Raw genomic sequence first — 18,737 nt, forward strand, 5'->3', positions numbered from 1 at the left:
TCGTTCGTTCATTCTTTCATTCCGTCTGTGATTTATGTGGCGTGTGGTTTTGCTTGATTTGTTTTAGTTTTGTGCTATTTGGTGTTAAAATTCAGATTGTTAAGATTTTCTGATCAAAATGAAATCCAAGAAGCGACACCAATCATCTTCGGAAGAATCGGAGGAATCTGATGTTAGCGTGAAATCGGATAGTTCTTCGGGAAGTGAGAGTGACGATTCCTCCGCGTCAGAACACCGGCACAAGAAAAAGAGGAAACGTGCTGAGTTGTCGGATTCCGATAGCGACTCCGACGATCAAAAGCGTTCAAAGAGACGGAAGCACAAGAAAAAGAAGAAGAAGCATGGCAAGAAGAAGAGGCGATCGGGTTCTGTGGAGGAAAGCCAGTCTGTTGAAGAAGTGTCTTCTGTGAGCGAAGGCGAGATATCTCCTAAGAAGAGACGCAAGCATAAACATAAGCATAAGCATTCGAAACGTGCTCGCAGCTCATCTGCTAGCGTTATAATAGGTTAGTTGTATCTTCAGATCTCGTTTTTAATAATGACGTTTTATCTAAGTGGTTCTTGATTACATTACGATGAATGTTTTTTTGTAATCAGAGGAAGAGGCGCCTGTGGAACGTCGATTGCACAGCGTCGTGAAGGAACGCCGCGGGTCTTCGGTGGAGGAACACGCTCCGCCTTCGCGTACATATTACCCGTAAGTACATCAAGTTTTTTGTCATAAAATAGTATTAACTAATATCCTGTCTAGGTAAGCGACTTGTCAATTAGCTCTGTATTGTATTGGAACCAAATGTTAAGTTTCCATTGTTATTACTTGGTTGTTAGGTTATGAGAGAGGCAAACAGTCCAGTTTAAAAGTATTAACTTATTGTAGGAGAGATTATCACCAATCAGTACCAGAAAGCTTAGAGAGGGATCGGGAAGTACAACGTTTTTATCGCGGCTCCAGTAAGGAGCGCAGGTACCAGGAGCAGTATCGCTTGGCTCAGGAACGCACTGACAGGTAAATTTGGATCAATTTACTTTCCTTAGCAAACTATAACCTTGTGGGGCCTAGCGTACTATATATGACAAAAAAATTAAATGTGAACTTTGTTTGATTGATGTTTGGTTGAAATTGTAAAAATAGAAATTTGACATGGGGCCTCAAGGGGATAAACATACCTTGCTGGGTTTGGTACTGAAGGCCTTACTTGCATTTAGTTGTATTATTGTCTGGGTAGAAAAATGTCTTGGTCTGTAAAACACCCTCCTTGCTATAAGCCATTGTAGATGGAATTACTTGGCTGTAAAACAACTTAATGTCATAATGTTATAGGTAAATGGTCTGGTCCGGTCTTGTAAATCTATTTAATACAATCAAGACCTTACACAATTGAGTCATTCTGCCTACTTGTGCATTTCACCACCTAGACGTTTTGCAAACTAAGTCTTCCTGAAACTAAGACAACTTTGTAACCATGGCATTATATAAAAAAGTTATTTTGCATACTTAGTCAATGTACTACTGAGACGTTTTGAATGCTAAGGCTAAATGCAAGTAACGCTTTCAGTGCGGAACCCACCTTGCTACTCTGTAAACATATGCAAAAGACAGTGACATCTCATATCGGAAACACATATGTGGCACACAGACATAGCTGTCTTGTTGTGTGGTTGCAGTGTAGCAAGGAAAAGTTTGTAGTTTATCAATCAATATAGATTTCCACAAAGTAATGCTTCAATAAATCAGTTATTATTCCAGTACTTTACCTATTTCTCACCAAAATTACTTTACTGCTGAAATTTTTATTCCAAATCAAATGGAGCTGTAATTTGTTAGTATTGAAGTTAAGTCTTAGGTTAGAATGTAGTTTATTTTGTGAAACAATTTTATTACGAAGTAACTTTGGGTCTGGTCAATGTCTTATTTATAATGAAACTAGCTTTTGCCCGCGACTTCGTCCGCGTAGAATAGTAACTTTGGAAAGTGTTTAATTTATTTAGGGTACCTATTCTGCAATACACATCTCTACGGTTTACTGAAAATAAGCTATTTTAATACATTGCTTTATATCTAAACTATTTTTTTTTGTTCTTCTATTCTTTCTAAAACATAAATATTTTGCGGGTAGCCATATTTTAGCAATACGACGTGTATTCTACCCTGCCAACACAAAAGGACTAATTCTTCATAGTGAACTCTTGACATCTTACGTCCTTTATTGTAAGTTAGGAGTGTAGGATTATAATTAAGACGTCATTCTTACTAAGCATAGCTACACATGTTTCCGATAAGTATACTTATAGTAAATTTGTTTGGAATTCCTTAAGAACTTTCATCCCCATATTTTCAAGTATGAAAAATGACGAAATGTGAAAAGAGCCCGAACAAATGTTTTTTAGGGTTCCGTACCTCAAAAGGAAAAAAATGGAACCCTTAGACCCTTTATCCCGTAAACGCGCGGAGTATGTATCGAGTTGAAATTAAAACCCTAAGCTCAGGTCAATAGTCCCGGAAGCTGTGAAAAAATCGAACTTCTAAATTAACGCAATCAAAAGCTACAGTCATTAAAAAGGTGTTTCCATACAAATCGCCTTAACAGAAAAAGGTTTAGGGTACTTCCGGCTGTCCTAAAAACTTGGAATTTTGTATAAAGGTAGCTCTATTAGCATTTTTTTTCCTAACACTGGATATTCATTCATAAATACCTACGTACGGAACCCTTGATGCGCGAGTCTGAGTCGAATTTAACCAGTTTTTTTGTTCTTATCGAATACCTAAATACAAAGATTCATCGATTTATCTGTGATAATGACGATGTTCCATATAAGTTTTCATCCCCTATTTCATCCCCTCGCAGGTAAAATTTTCAAAAACGCTTGAACAAATATCTATTTTATTTTTTATAAGTGCCCAAAAGCAAAGTTTCATAAAATACAATCGATTTATATTCGACAATGACGACCTTCATATAAACTTTCATCCCCTATTTCACCCTCACATAGGAAGAATTTTTAAAAACGCGCGAACAAATATCTATTTATCTCTTATCACGTGCCCAAATGCCAAGTTTCACAAAGAACCATCGATTTATCTTTGACAATGACGATCTTCCATACAAACTTTCATCCCCTATTTCACCCCCACACAGGAAGAATTTAAAAAAACGCGCGAACAAATGTCTATTTATCTCTTAATCACGTGCCGAAATGGCAAGTTTAATAAAGACTCATCGATTGATCTTCGATAATGACGACCTTCCATATGAACTTTCATGCCCTATTTCATCCCCTCACAGGTCGAATTTTCAAAAAAGCTCTTACAAATACCGACTTATTTTTTATTAAGTTCCTAAATGCCAAGTTTCATGGTTTTATCTTCGACAGCGACGAACTTCCACCATATAAACTTTCATCCCCTATTTCAACCCCTTAAAGCCTCTTTTTCGCGATAAAACATAGCCTATGTTCTTTCCCAAGGTCTATTCTATCTCTGTACCAAATTTCATCCAAATCTGTTCAGCGGTTTTGGCGTGAAAGCGTAACAGACAGACAGACAGACCGACAGACAGACAGACAGACAGTGTTACTTTCGCATTTATAATATTATATAGTATATAGTATGGATGAAATGAAATACCGCACAACGCAAATTGTAAAGGCAATACCTTTTTAGGGTTCCATACCCAAAGGGTGGAAACGGAACCCTATTACTGAGACTCCGCTGTCTGTCTGTCTGTCCGTCCGTCTGTCACAGGGCTCTATCTCTTGAGTCGTAATAGCTAGGCACTTGAAATTTTTACAAGTTATGTATTACAGTGGCCGCTACAACAACAAATACTAAAAATAAAATAAAGTAAAAAATTAAAGGGGGTGGCTGTACAAGAAACGTGTTTCATTCAGCAGTTTTTGGTTGCTAGGCTGCCAAGATGACGGCTGTCAGTTGCTAGGGGCAATGCGAGTCACCCTATTTGGTTTTTAATGTTTAACTACTTATTAATTTGCGATTTCATTAGTGCTATTTTATAAAACCTTCGATAATATAATAATTGTCTCCGACTTCAATAAAGCACTGACAGCCGATGTGTTTAAAGTAACGCTATTTATTTACAAGGTCAAAAGTTAAAATCAGGTTAAGATTTATTCACTAATTCATAATAAGTACGCGCCGTCGGCCGAATTACCGCGTTCAGCCACTTTTTTTTTCTGCCGCGGCGCATGGCAAGAGTCTAAAGCGCTATTCAGCCCCCGACAGGGCGTCAGGGCGTAAAATGGTTCTTTATTCAAAATACTTGCACCTAGTGCTTACATTTTGGTGATATTAACTTAAGCTTTTATTAACTTGTAATGTAATGTAACTAGTTGTTTGTTGGGGTGGAATTAATATTTCAACTTAAATTTGAAGTGGATATCTTCAACCGATTGAGCTGAAATTTTGCATGCATGTATAAATACGATGACAATGCAATATTATTATGACATAGACGTTGACCACAGGAACTCTGTTATAAATCGACACAATCGCATCGATTTTGGTCTCATTTGATTTGTCTTGACGACTACCTACTTTGGTAACCAGGAGCAAAAAGTACCGCCAGCAAAAAAGCTTGTATTAGAATTTTTTACAAAAAAATATTACTGAACTATTTGTTTTTAAAACATTGTACGGAGGTGCGGGAACCCTTCATGCGCGAGTCGCTCGCACTCGCACTTGACCGATTTTTTTTCTCCTTTTGAGTCTGGTGCTCATTAGACCACAAGTACAGAGTTCCTTGTATTATGCTGTGTTCTACTCCTTTTTTGGGAATATTTATTGTCAAATATTTAGAAACAATTAGTTGGTACAGTCGCCATCAGATATTTCGGAACGGCCTAGGTGGTCAAAAATATTGGAATGTGAACTCTATTATTATGGTATTAGAGTTAATGTTTTGATATTTTTGGTTACCTAGGCCGCTCCGAAATATCTGATGGCGACTAAAATAGCTGATGTTAAGGTTAGAGTTCACATTTATCAGTAACTAGCTGTTGACTGCTCCCATTCCAGTTTTTTTTTTTTTCAATTTTGTTTAACACAAACCTTGTCCTGACAATAATGAAAACAACAAAAACTAACTGTCCAATTTGTCACTGTTGTTCGAAAATCATGTGTGTAAGTACATATATTTGGCAATTCATTTTTTTTTACATAGATTCAACATCTATGTATAAAATAATTGCGCATAGTTTGCATGGCTGATCCAATGACTGCCACAAAGACAATTGTCTTGTTTCGGTTTGGGATATGCCCATATATTGTTATAACCTTAAACTATTTTAACAAGCACTTATTTCACACCATTATTAAATTTAAACATATTCACAAACATTCCACACATCTGTGTTTGTCATAACAATAGACCTATCTATTGTGTCCATAGCCTATGAAGAACATTATTTTAAGAGGCCTTATAAAGGAGAAAACCAAACCATACCTACATAAAAGTTTGGTAAGGTTAGGATATAATATATAAATAGAAATTGTAATAATTACATTGGTATCTTAGGAGTAATTCTATAATATTAATAATTTGAAATCTGATTACAATTATAACTTTACCACAATGCTTCTTTTATCTTATCTTAATCACAGATATTGTAAAATTGCTCGGTTAGTTGTTAGACCATAATAATTCCAAATCACAATGGTTCAATGAAGTTTTAGTTTTTTTGCTTAATCTTAATTTAGGTCAATATCTGTATCTGTATATAGTGTCTTTTCTAATTAAAGATTAATCTGGTGGCACTGTAGTGGCCCCTCCAGGACTAATAGCAGTTTCAGTTGCCTACTCCTACTTATTTGTTATTTGTTTGGAAACAGTCGGTATCAGTTTAATTTACCTTCTATGTTGATAATAGGGCAAAATTAAAGTACTTATATTGTTATGATTTTAATAAAAAAATAGTCTTATTCATAATTCATAATGATATTTCAAACACAAATGTAAAGAAATTCGACTATGTAAAGTTAAATCATCATTCAATCATTATCAATCATCAACATGATAATGCATAAACAACAGGGAGTTTATTTGTAAACTCATTGCAGATACCATCATAAAAATACAGAGAAATACCAGACCACTCATTACAATGAGGACGAAAGGAGGCAGAGGCAATATGATGAGTATAAAAGGTACTAAAGTCATAGATTGTCATTTGTGTTGGTTGTAAATGATGCCTTGATAGTTAGTATTTAATTTAGTAATGACAGCATTTATGCTTTAAGCTGAGTTTAGACTTGCAAGAAAAATCATGCAAGTTGAATTACATCGCGGCGCTCGATTGACCACTACAAAGTCGTTGGCTTTACGGCCTCGCAATGTAATGAAACTTGCACGATTTTTCTTGCAAGTCTAAACTCGGCTTTAGGGTACATGGAACTATAGTAACTGTCATTGATTGTTAAATAAATTTGTTTCTTGCTGTTTACACAACTAAGGTAAAAAATGGAAAGGGATTATGATTTGGGGATATTATTTTAGTATTATTATGTATTTTAGTAATTGTGAACTGTAATTAATTTTGCAATATTTTTAGACTTAAACCAATTATAATTTTGTTTAGGAACCAGAGGTATGAGGAACGCAGATCTCCGCCAGAAGATTACCACAAGAGACCCAAAGAGGAAACTTATCATTTAAGGGAAGATCCAAGGGGTTTGTATTTTTTTATTAAAAATACAGCCGTTTTCAGTTAAGTTGGCTTGAATATTGTGTTTCTGGCACCATTGGCTTTATTCACATAGAATGAAAGGATATTTGCCCTTTATTTGACATCCTAATTTGCTTTCAGGTTACAACCGGTACAATCAATATGAAGACCGAAGGCCAAAGCGGCAAGAGTATGATGAACCCAGGGACTATAGAGATAGGTAAACTATATGCATGTTGCATTTTTGCAATAGAATTGATCTAATATATAAAATTCTCGTGTCACAGTATTTGTAACCAAACTCCTCCGAAACGGCTTGACCGATTTTTATGTTTTTTTTTGTGTATATTCGGTAGGTCTGAGAATAGAACGTAAACTATTTTTCATACTTCTACGCGGACGGAGTCGCGGGCAACAGCTATATATTTATAATATGATTATACAAATACGAATATTTATAGGCGAGGACCACCTGATCAAGATCGTTATCGTGAGAGGGAATACCCAGACAAACGAGACAGGTTCCGTGAAGAAGGATATCCATCTGATAGGTATGTATCAACACTATTAATTTAAAAACTTCAGAGGCTCTTAGTTTTCAAGGAGAATATAGTTTTTAACATCGATAAAAATACTAGTAACACTAATTCGTATCTAGAATTGACTTAGTTTAAATTTTACATGCTAATGTATATAGTGTGCTCACTACTGCAGCATGTGTGTGTTCACGAAATTAAACTGGTCAGTGTTTATTTCGCGAAGTTAAATGACTGTATTTGTTTTTACAGTGACATCTCTACAGAAACTTATGAGTTAAATCAGAACATGTTGGTGTTGCAAAGATATTTTAATATTTGCACATTACACGATACATACTCTAGGCATGTGTGAGACTGTTGTTATAGATTTGTCGGTACTGGTACTTGATACCATATCTGCCAACATGGATTGAATTCACTGCTCTTTCACGCAGTCAGCTACGCAGGAGCGCGAAGGACCTGTGCAGATGTTTATATTAAACTATACAGAAATGTTTGTTGCGGTTTTTTACCATCACGTCTATAAACCTTCAATTCGTCAAAGTAAATCTACCGAGTGTGTAGCTAAGCATTATTTATGCTCTTTTGTGAAGTGTTTTATTTACACTGCTTCATGAAGAGAAAATTTATTGACGGACCTTTGGACAGGAATTATCAGAAAATGGAATAGAAAACGTAATAAAAAAATTGTACTTAGAATAGGTTTTAGGACCAGATTATCAAACAAAAAGATACTTTTCTAAGGCGCAGCAAAATATTACTATTCAGGATTATATTTATTCCAAATGGACAAAGATATAACCTCAGATAAGAGGATACATCAGAAAAAAAAAACATCTCTACCAAGGACACATTGAAAATGAAATGCAATTTGACTTGATTTCTTCTAGATAATATAATTAAATCCAGAATAATAACTCGCTTACATGAGTGTTTGAGATACTAAACCAAAAGAAAGAGAAAGATTGTAAAGAAGAGTTGGGGAATAATGAATTATGTATTTTTAACTATACACCAGAAACCTGTAGTGTTGGCTGCAAAAATATTTTTATAATGGGGCTACTACTTGACCACAGATTGGAAGTAATTATATTTTTATATGTATGTTACTTTAGAAGAGTTCCTGTGACTTTGAAAAGATAGCAAAATGCATTAATGAGTGCTATATCAGAAATAATATATGCGTCTCATTGACCATTTTATTTAGCAGAAAAATAAAAGTAACAAATGAAGATGTGTGTGATATAATTTAAAGTTGTAGAACCAAAATAAAGATTTCAAGAAACAATCTATAAACATGTACACCATCAGAATTCGTATAAAAGCTTTTTTAATATGATGATTGTTATCATAGAATATGATGAAAAACGAGAAATCCATGATAGGATCAACGCAGTAGGTATATCATCAAATCAGCGTATAAATTGGGAGTCCACGGTAAGTCAAATAGGAGTGCCAAAATAATTGCTTCTTGGAGTTGGTGAATTTTTGTTGGTTATGTTACATATTCTGTAACTGAACGAAGTGTTTTTGTCTTGAAAAAAAAAACAACTTTCAAATGAAAACAACATGCAATGGACTGAGTTCCTGAACCAACTTTGTATTTTTGAAATAAGAAATATAATTTGATATTACAGTCGGTCCAAAACTGGTACATTCATGTTGTAAAACATTTTAATTTTTTTCCCTTCAACATACCAAGCCAATGATCAAAATAACCTAGGCTCTCAGATTCCAAACATCTTCCAGTCAATTGAATGAACCTAGTGAGTGTAGTCAGTGCTCTTGCCTCTTGGCCAAAAATGTGTTGCCCAATGATACCTAGCATAAGTATTGCATTTGCCTTCCTAATTATTTAAAAAAGAATATAGGGTAAAACAGGGATAGACGCTGCGATGGGATAGGTGGACAGATTTTAATTACTCTAGTTTTGCGGATTAATCAAATGTTGCTTTATTTATCTATTAAAAGGTTTTTCCAACCACTATAAAGTTGACAGTGATTCATGTCTCTTGTTAGATTACATAAGAAAGTACGATGCGTATATATGGGATGGATATTCCAAAATGTAATGAATGTCCATTAAAATTGTGAGTGTTCGGGAAATATTAATCAAATAGTTATTTGTGTCACAAGGGAGCAAAATGATGTATTTACGGCGAGGGCGGTACATTGAATCCAGTAAATAGCGAAGGATTCTAAAGTAGAATCCTGAGCGTAATGAGGGATTCACGTGTTAACGCCCAAGATGAAAATAATTTTGTTCCCGAGTGACTCGTAAAATTTTTCACACCGAGTATGACGAAAATTGAAATAAAACAATTCTTAATATAATTAAAGATCAACCAGCATAGAAAATGGCGTGGTTTTACAATTATCAACTAAAAAAAATTGCATTTGCAAAAAAGCACTTAGAAAAAAAAGCCTTGAACAGAAAAGTTGCACTTTAATCCCTCTCGTCAGGGAGGAAAAGTTGCTTTAAGAGGTGTGAAAAGGTTTTTTTAACTTCTTCTAAATTTGAAGATAATGAACCAAAGTAAGATAACCAATTTTCTGTAAAAAGTTTTTTCCTTTTTGTACTGATACATATACAATTAAAGTACCTAGTTCCAAAAATTGAGGCATCTTTCCCGGTTTTACCCTACATATTGTAAGGCACCAAGCATTTTAGACTGTATAATAAATGTCAATTTGAAAAAAAAACTTTTAGAAATCTGTTTGATGACAAGAATTGTAACAATTCCTAACTTTGACATTTTACAAGTAATTTAAAACAAAAAATGCACATACGTTCAAGTGATTTGTAATGCGAATGCGAATAACTTACGATCTATTACCGAATTTGTTTGTTGTCTTGTGTGTGGTAAGTTTGTTAGACGTGGTGAATCAATTGATGCGTTTGATCGCAGGCCACGGGACGCGCGCCGCGACCGCCCTTTCCGCCCGGAACAAAAGCCGGCCAGCTCACAAAGGTATGTATTATTCATTACTAGTTTTTACTCGCGCCGTCGCTTCCGTAAATCGTTAGATCCGGCAATTACAATTGAATTCCAGGATTTTACTGAATCCCCAAGGGAATTCCAATTGTCGCAGCGTATTCCTTATTTACGACGAAGTCCTTATATTACTCGCTATTTCAAATAAAGCAGACTCGCAAGTTTGTCAAAGCACACTTTTTTACGTTTTCAAAAAGTGAAGTAACAAGCTCCGAAAACAATTTAGCTCAATCTGAACTCTGTAGTGATGTAATATATTCTATTGTTGTATTATATTCTATCATCTCATCATTTATTTGCACCATCTAGGGAGCAGTCAAGATCTCGCAGCCCAGACGACCGCTACAAGGGACAAGACAGAGCGCGTCGCGACGACCGCGACAGGGGCTCCCGGTTCCGTTCCGAACGACCCGAGCGAGTTCCCCGACCCGAGCCGGCTGAGAGACCCGAGCGATCTGAACGGCCCGAACGACCTCGTGACGGAAAGCCTCGTGATAGGAAGACCAGGTGAGAATCCTTTTGCATTTGAAGACTGACAGACCTTCTGAGCGACCCGAACCAGCTGAAAGGCCTCGTGATGGAAAGCCTCGTGATAGGAAAACCAGAGGCCGTATTGTTTAACGTGCTGACGTTTGCGATCGCATTAACCGTCACTTTCTACTCTCATCCTATACCGTGTGAAAGAAAGAAGTGGTGAAAACGATGGCGATTCCAAGTGCGTTAGACAATAAGACCTCAGGTGAGAACATTTTGCATTTGACGACCGCGGCAAGGGTTTCCGGTAGCGACCCGAGTCGTTTTCAAAGGCCCAAGCACCTCTTTTTTATATGATAGGGAGAAAACGAGCAGGAGGTCACCTAATGGAAAGCAATCACCGCCGCCCATGGACGGACACCCATAACATAAGTAGAGCTACGGATGCGTTGCCCTTTGAGGAAAGAGTTTGCTCCGATCCCCCTCGGCTTCGGGGCCGTAATGGTGTAGATGGGTCGATCAACTTTTTCTTGTTTGTTATTCTGTCCCGTTGTCCAAGAGACAACAGTGACAGAGTTTCTTAAAGAAACTGTTATGATATATGCTACTAATGTGCTCAAAAATGGGCTTGTAACTACGACAAAAATGTACGCTCTATGTATTATAAGTACAGAAATCATGGAGAAACTCATGGTTTTAAAGAGATGTCCAGGGGACGTAACCATGGCAACGCGGTACAGGGAAAAGTTGATCGACCCAGATAGTAAAGACATGGTAAGGGTACAATGTGAAAGATTTAACTAACTGAAAAATAGTGTTGACAAACGTATATTGACAATCTAATAAAAATAAATGAGTCATCATCCTTGATTTTAATAAATATTAAATAACCGAGAGTATCATGCCAATTTTGTTTAACTTCTCCGTCTATCTAATAATACTATTATTTCTTTTTCCAGATTTGGTAATGTCGACGACAAAGAATATTCTTGGGGTAAAGCAGACGCCAACAAAGAAGAAGGTGCTCCCGGTGACAAGGAGAAACCTAACTTCGGTCTGTCCGGAAAATTGACAGCAGACGCCAACACTGTCAATGGAGTGGTCATTAAGTACACAGAGCCTGAGGATTCTAAGCAGCCTAAACGACGATGGAGGTTGGTTTTGATTTGACTTAGTAAACATTACATAACTAATAAAAAGAGAAGTATAAAATGTCACGCAATAAAAAAGTGAGAGGCGGCTGTCTGATCAAAAAGCCAGATATTCATTTTACATTCGGTCTGTACCGAAGTATCTTACGAGTTTAAAAAAAAGCGGAGATAGTGCAAATATAATTATTATATTTAAATTCTGATAGTGCAAAGATAGGTAGAGTTAGTGCAAAGAGATAACGATAACATTTCAACAGTGAGTAAAGAGTGACCGTAATTTAATAAAATATATGAAAACAATAAAATCGGATGCAGGAGAGGCGATAAAGTGGTAAAATCTGATGTGGAAGGAAATATACAAGCTATTACATTTCTATACCAACGCATTTAACGCAATAGTTTCGAGTTTGAGTTATCTTCTTATTATTAGCTATGTAAAAAAATACATTTAGAATTTTTTAAATTGGTTCAATCGAGAAAAATATGAACTTATCCAATGCTTCAAAAATGTGTACCACTGACTTATTCCGGCGCAATTAGGCTGTGATAATATTTTTTGAGTGGTTTGGACAGATACATAAATATTAAGTGTTAAGTGTAATTAATATGAATTTGATTAAGTCATTAAGTATAGTACTTTTCGGGTAGGATGGGTACGGTGACACTTGCGTTTTTTCCATTCCACGTCATGAACGTTTCAGGCCAATAATTTATAAAAAAATATAATTGAATCCCGAAAGAACAAAAAAAAAATATCTATAGCTTAAGAGATTTCGTAATAATAAACAAAAATCACTTAAAAATATATTATTATGTTTTAAAACTAAAAAGATAAATTTTAATCTCGTCAACTTTCAATAGAGCTTGACTTTGCTTATCGACTGAATCGATTCCACAACCTTGTCAAATCGTTTGACTCGCATCATCTGTCAATTAGTACGAGAGCGAAGGTCCTTAAATGTCTTTTTATCGAGTTTTTCGTATTGTTTGATGTTTTGAACTGTTACTTTGTTATTCAATTTTGTTATTACGGTTTTTGTTAATTATTTTTTGATATAGCGCCAAAGAAGACCGCATGGTTTGTGAGATCCCGATACACAAGCAAAAACACTTGCTACGCGGGTGAAGCCGCAGGCAAAAACAAGTTAAAAATATAAACTATCACTAATAAAATCGATTACACACCCTTAGCATATTTATAATCGAGAATAGCAATAAATCGATTCGAATTTACATTGTCACAACCCTTTAATTGCTTAATGACATGTGTCACATTACCCATCCTATCCGAAAAGTACTATAAGATTGAGCATAAACGTAGATAAAAGGAGATTTATTGCATGACGGATGAACAGATAAAAGGAGATTAATAGGGCAGAAAGTAATAGGGACTTGTTTACTGTTACTGGGTCACGCATACTACCGGTCTTGGTGTTTGGTAGTCTTCTTTATACGCAACTTACTTTGAAATACTGCATTAATAGTTTCAACGTCTTTTTAACGACTATTAGCTTATACAAGTGATTAATAAATTGAAAATACAAACTGAAATATAGATGCACAGAAAAAACAGAAAAATAAGACCATCACTGGGAATCGAACCCAGGTCCTCGGTAATCCGTACCGCGTGCTATACCGCTACACCACTGATGGTCAACGGTACCGACACGAATTTCCCCTATGCACCTCATATCTCAGCTTGTTTGTTTCTTATTTAGCCACTTAAGCAGTGACGCTAGCGACATCTATGCCGTAGCCCTCATCGAGAAACTTTTTCGGCACTCCATTGGAACTAACCGCTCACCCGGACAAGAGATATCGTTACTAAGCAATCAAATTAAGATTGTTTTTTTGGAATCTTTTTGTATTTTTTTATTTCAATTCCAAATTTTAGGGCTACGGCATAGATGTCGCTAGCGTCACTGCTTAAGTGGCTAAATAAGAAACAAACAAGCTGAGATATGAGGTGCATAGGGGAAATTCGTGTCGGTACCGTTGACCATCAGTGGTGTAGCGGTATAGCACGCGGTACGGATTACCGAGGACCTGGGTTCGATTCCCAGTGATGGTCTTATTTTCTGTTTTTCTGTGCATCTATCTTTCAGTTTGTATTTTCAATTTAGGTTTTACGGGATGACCGTAAAAGTAAAAATTTGGAATTGAAATAAAAAAATACAAAAAGATTCCAAAAAAACCAATCTTAATTTGATTGCTTAGTAACGATATCTCTTGTCCGGGTGAGCGGTTAGTTCCAATGGAGTGCCGAAAAAGTTTCTCGATGAGGGCTACGGCATAGATGTCGCTAGCGTCACTGCTTAAGTGGCTAAATAAGAAACAAACAAGCTGAGATATGAGGTGCATAGGGGAAATTCGTGTCGGTACCGTTGACCATCAGTGGTGTAGCGGTATAGCACGCGGTACGGATTACCGAGGACCTGGGTTCGATTCCCAGTGATGGTCTTATTTTTCTGTTTTTTCTGTGCATCTATCTTTCAGTTTGTATTTTCAATTTAGGTTTTACGGGATGACCGTAAAAGTAAAAATTTGGAATTGAAATAAAAAAATACAAAAACATTCCAAAAAACCAATCTTAAGTGATTAATATTTTCGGTTGTTTGGTCGGATTCCCCGGTGGCCCAGTATGTAGGACACCACTAGTGCATAACGTAAAGCCATAGGATTTCTTTTCGTTTTTAACCAAATCTTTGTAACAATGTCATTAATCCTTTTCAGATTCTACCCGTTCAAAGGCGACAAAGCCCTCCCGATCCTCTACATCCACCGGCAGTCGTGCTTCCTGATCGGGCGCGACAAGAAAGTGGTGGACATCGCCTTGGAGCACCCCTCCATCAGCAAGCAGCACGCGGCGCTCCAGTACCGCGCCACGCCGTTCACGCGGCCCGACGGCTCGCAGGGCCGCCGTGTCAGACCCTACGTCATCGATCTCGGTATATAAATCATCTATCATCATCATCCAGCCTATATACGTCCCACTGCTGGGCACAGGCCTCCTCTCAGAACAAGAGGGCTTGGCCATAGTTCCCACGTGGGCCAGTGCGGATTGGGAACTTCACACGCACCATTGAATTGCTTCACAGGTTTGTGCAGGTTTCCTCACGATGTTTTCCTTCACCGCAAAGCTCGTGGTAAATTTCAAATGTAATTCCGCACATGAATTTCGAAAAACTCAGAGGTGCGAGCCGAGGTTTGAACCCACAACCCTCTGTTTGAGAGGCGATAGGTCAAACCACTAGGCCACCATGGCTCTCGTCTCATTTTATCTCGATCTCGTGGGAGTATCGGGATAAAAAGTGCATGTTGTGTTATTCGATAAGTCCAGGTATATACCAAGTTTCATCGAGATCTGTCCAGCCGTTTTAGTGTGAAAAATTAACATGCATGCATGCGCATACATACTCATTATAATAATAGTTTGATTGGGAATTTAATAAAATGTGTGTGGTTCTTTAAAATATATTGTGAAATTAAAACGTATTATACTGAGCGGCAAAAAATGTGGCCCTCAAATGAATGCAGTAATAGTAAATAGTATGTAGAGTGGGCCAAATTGTGTGCCGCTGAGTATATAATACCTAATAGAATCTAGTGCTCAGGCAGACAAGATATTACGTTTAGGGGCTGTTTCACCATCCTTTGATTAGTGTTAACTGGCGGTTAGGTGTGATGCCGTCTCTATTTGTTTTGTTCGAATAGACGGAGAGGGCATCACATTTAACCGTCGGTTAACACTAATCAATGGATGGTGAAACAGCCCCTTAGTGTATTTTATGTTTGCCCAGTGTACCCAGTTTGTCCCTCGATTTTTATGGAAAATAGTGGTTTGTCCCCTGGCCCACCACATTGTAAGCTAAAACGGTATTCTGATTTGGATGATTTGAATTGGTTAATAATTAATAACATTTTATTTTATTTTCAGAATCCGCCAACGGCACATTCGTCAACAACAAGAAGATCGAGCCGCGTCGCTACACAGAGCTGTTAGAACGCGACGTAGTCAAGTTTGGCTTCTCTCAGCGTGAGTACGTGTTGCTCCACGAAAACAGCAAAGACGATGCCCAGGACGACGACAATCAGGAGCCAGCCGTGGCCACAACCGAGCACATCAAACAAGAGAAACGCGTCAAACAGGAGGTGGTTGAAGATGGAGATTAAACCATATAGATTTATATATTATATTGAGACAACAGAGTTAGCATCTTGCGGTATGTATGATTCTAGTTCATTCAAAATACTATCGGTATAAAAATTTGAAGTTCTACTTAGGGTCAGGAACAATTTTGTTTTATTGGATAGAAGGATGATAAAAGGCAGCTAAGTTATCTCCACGTTACTTTGACGTATCAAATCGATTGAATCGAATATTGATATTATCTTACGAAGCTAAATTTCATATCTATTCAATATAACCTAGTTGGTCAGGCAGGAATCAAAGGATTGGACTGTACATAAATGAATACCTCGCTTAAAATTATGTAGCCTTGAGACGATGCACAGTTTTGGCGTCATTGTACATAATATAACAAGTCTAGTATGCAATCTATGTATGAACTTGGAATAAACAAGTGAATAAATTTTGTTTGTATGTGTCTGGATTTGAAAGTTCGTAGTATTAGGTAGCAAAACAGTGCATCGTTTTGATCATATGTGTATGTGTTAGTAAAACAAGGATATCAAGATTTTTATATGACGATATTCGAACGTGGTTCGTTGCAAAAGTTGTACCAAACTAGTTTTTAATTTACTGACTGTAGAGTTCCGTACTGGGGGAACGACTTTTTCTACCAAATTACAGCTCAATCAGATGAAGTGGCGGAAAAATGGTTTGGAAATTTTAAACCACAACATACTTACATGGGAACATTGCAAGTAAAATAAAAGCTTGTAATAAAAAGAAGAATTGTGTTATGTTAATATTCCTGCAAAGTGATTCAAAACTTTTCTTTTTTCATTTTTTTTTCTGTTGTTTCGGTAATATGTCAACATATTAGTTAATTACATTGGTTAGTTAACCCCTCGTATGCGGGAGCCATTTCAGAATTTGACACCTCGGTGCGGCAACTTTACGTCAGTAGAGGTTGCCCGCTTCGTGTTTTAGTATTTTCAATTTTTCTTTCTAAAGTTGTAATTTCAGCTTAGTCGATTTGGAACGTATCCGTGCTTACGCAGTTCATGAACTAGCACGGATACGCGTCTAAGCATACGACGGGTTAAGTTACATACAACTTGCTGTAGTGTAGGTGCTTTAAACACCTACGTGATATTTTAAATAAGTAGTCCATAATTAATTATATTTTCTTGTTTAGCTGATACCTAGTGTACATAGACTGTATAATTAACATAAAGCAGCCTTTCTCTAAAGAAACGCTTTCGTTTTTTTTTAATCAATATATGGTATATGAGGATTAGGAAGTGAAATAAATGTCTAGACTAAAGAATCATGGTTTTATTATTATGACTGTGTACAAACAGACCATTGATATATCAAAGGTTTAATTAATAGGAATTCTTTGGAATCTTATTATAAATGCATTATTATTGTCCCATTCGATGACTATCAGCCACCTCGAACTAGCCTAACTAATTAACCTTGGCTTAACTAATATACGACAAACCGACTGCACCCCTATTTACACCTTAACTATACAAATAAATAACATTAAATATTTCTAATGCTAAAGCACTTAGCGATCGGTGGAATAATGTACAATGAAAATAAAATTGCCTAGTATCACAGTTTAAAATGAAGTCTTGAAAAGGTTAACATCTAGAGGCGCGTGCGATGAATTCGCTCGCGGTTCGCGAGTCAGGGAATCGCATAACGACGCACGCTTCACTAGACCGTTCCGGAGAGGAATGATTGTTGCGTTCGGGGGCCTAGTGTTGGCACGTAGAGAGTGCGTCCTGTATATCGGTGGTTTGATTAGTCTGTTTGGGGCTACACCGATGATGCTGTGTCTGGCTGAAGGGATGTATCCGAGCGGAGCCCGCGGCACTTCGTAGCCGTCGCAGACGGTTCCGCCACCTGAGTCGCTGTCGTACATCAGTTCTAAGTATTTTGGTACCCTCGCGGGAAGCAGCCGGGAGGGCTCCATTTGGTGCTCAGGTAAATCTTCATCTGGAAAGTGAAATTTCGTTTGAAGCCGGAGTGGGAGAGAAACGATTTTCAACATAAGGAAATTACAAGTTTATTTAGACCTAGCTGTAAGATACAAACTGTATTGCCGATTTTTTTTTTTTTCAATATAAATATCATCAAGGTGGTGAGGATGAAATGACTGACGGCTGCGAGACGTAGATATGGTAGTGAAACCTAGCTACAGGCAACAATCCGAACAATTACTCCATAACTAATATACAGGTAAGTTCTTAAAGATTTCTTATATGCCAGTAGCATTGTACTGTACATTATACCTACTGCATACTCTTATTATAAATGGAAAATTAATCGTGTATATTTATTTTCATCACACTTGCTCGTCAATGACGTTATTCCATGCCTGTATACTAAAAGACAATTGCCTCAATTGTTCCCGCGGGAATTATGGATTTACGTTAAGTTTTCCGTTAAGTAAAACTTAGATGTAACCTTCGTTATTTTTATATTTTAAATTTATATCAAACTGTTTTGCAATAATTTTAGGTAATATTTTTTTAGCATTTTGGAATAATCTGGCCGTAAGACCATTCGAATTCTAAACTAAACACGGTTCTTAGTATTATCTATGTAGACGACTCGAAAAGTGACAATTAGGGGGGCCTACCAGGAAATTCAAAAATCGAAGTTCATATCTTTTTCCTGACGCTAATATTATTTAATACATACGAGAGTGAGAGGGACGGTACGATACGAACTTCGATTTTCGAATTTTGTAGTAGCC

General features: G+C 36.8%; 2 protein-coding genes across 6 annotated transcripts in view; one reads left to right on the top strand and one right to left on the bottom strand.

Annotated features, from left to right (window-relative positions):
• The first annotated feature begins 2 nt into the window (after positions 1–2).
• Positions 3–17,294, top strand: LOC141436375 (uncharacterized). 4 transcript variants are annotated; one of them, XM_074099318.1, is made up of 12 exons: positions 4–506; positions 598–697; positions 878–1,006; positions 6,074–6,160; positions 6,592–6,683; positions 6,820–6,898; positions 7,140–7,229; positions 10,127–10,189; positions 10,523–10,720; positions 11,647–11,841; positions 14,572–14,786; positions 15,776–17,294. In XM_074099318.1, exons 1-12 carry the CDS (start codon positions 119–121, stop codon positions 16,009–16,011), a joined length of 1,872 nt encoding a protein of 623 aa, XP_073955419.1. In that variant the 5' UTR covers positions 4–118; the 3' UTR covers positions 16,012–17,294. The 4 variants fall into 4 exon arrangements, with proteins under 4 accessions (XP_073955421.1, XP_073955419.1, XP_073955420.1 ...); XM_074099320.1 differs by lacking the exon at positions 878–1,006 and having other exon boundaries at positions 3–506; XM_074099319.1 differs by lacking the exon at positions 6,074–6,160.
• The window catches only part of sev (receptor protein-tyrosine kinase sevenless), a 58,303-nt gene continuing 56,853 nt past the window's right edge, over positions 17,288–18,737 (bottom strand). For both annotated transcript variants that reach the window (XM_074099317.1, XM_074099315.1), the window contains one exon: positions 17,288–17,974. In XM_074099317.1, the coding sequence (XP_073955418.1) occupies positions 17,595–17,974 (380 nt within the window). In that variant the 3' untranslated portion in view covers positions 17,288–17,594. The remainder of the gene's footprint in view (positions 17,975–18,737) is intronic.

The sequence above is a fragment of the Choristoneura fumiferana genome, chromosome 16 (genome assembly GCF_025370935.1).
Source record: "Choristoneura fumiferana chromosome 16, NRCan_CFum_1, whole genome shotgun sequence".
Classification (NCBI taxonomy): domain Eukaryota; kingdom Metazoa; phylum Arthropoda; class Insecta; order Lepidoptera; family Tortricidae; genus Choristoneura; species Choristoneura fumiferana.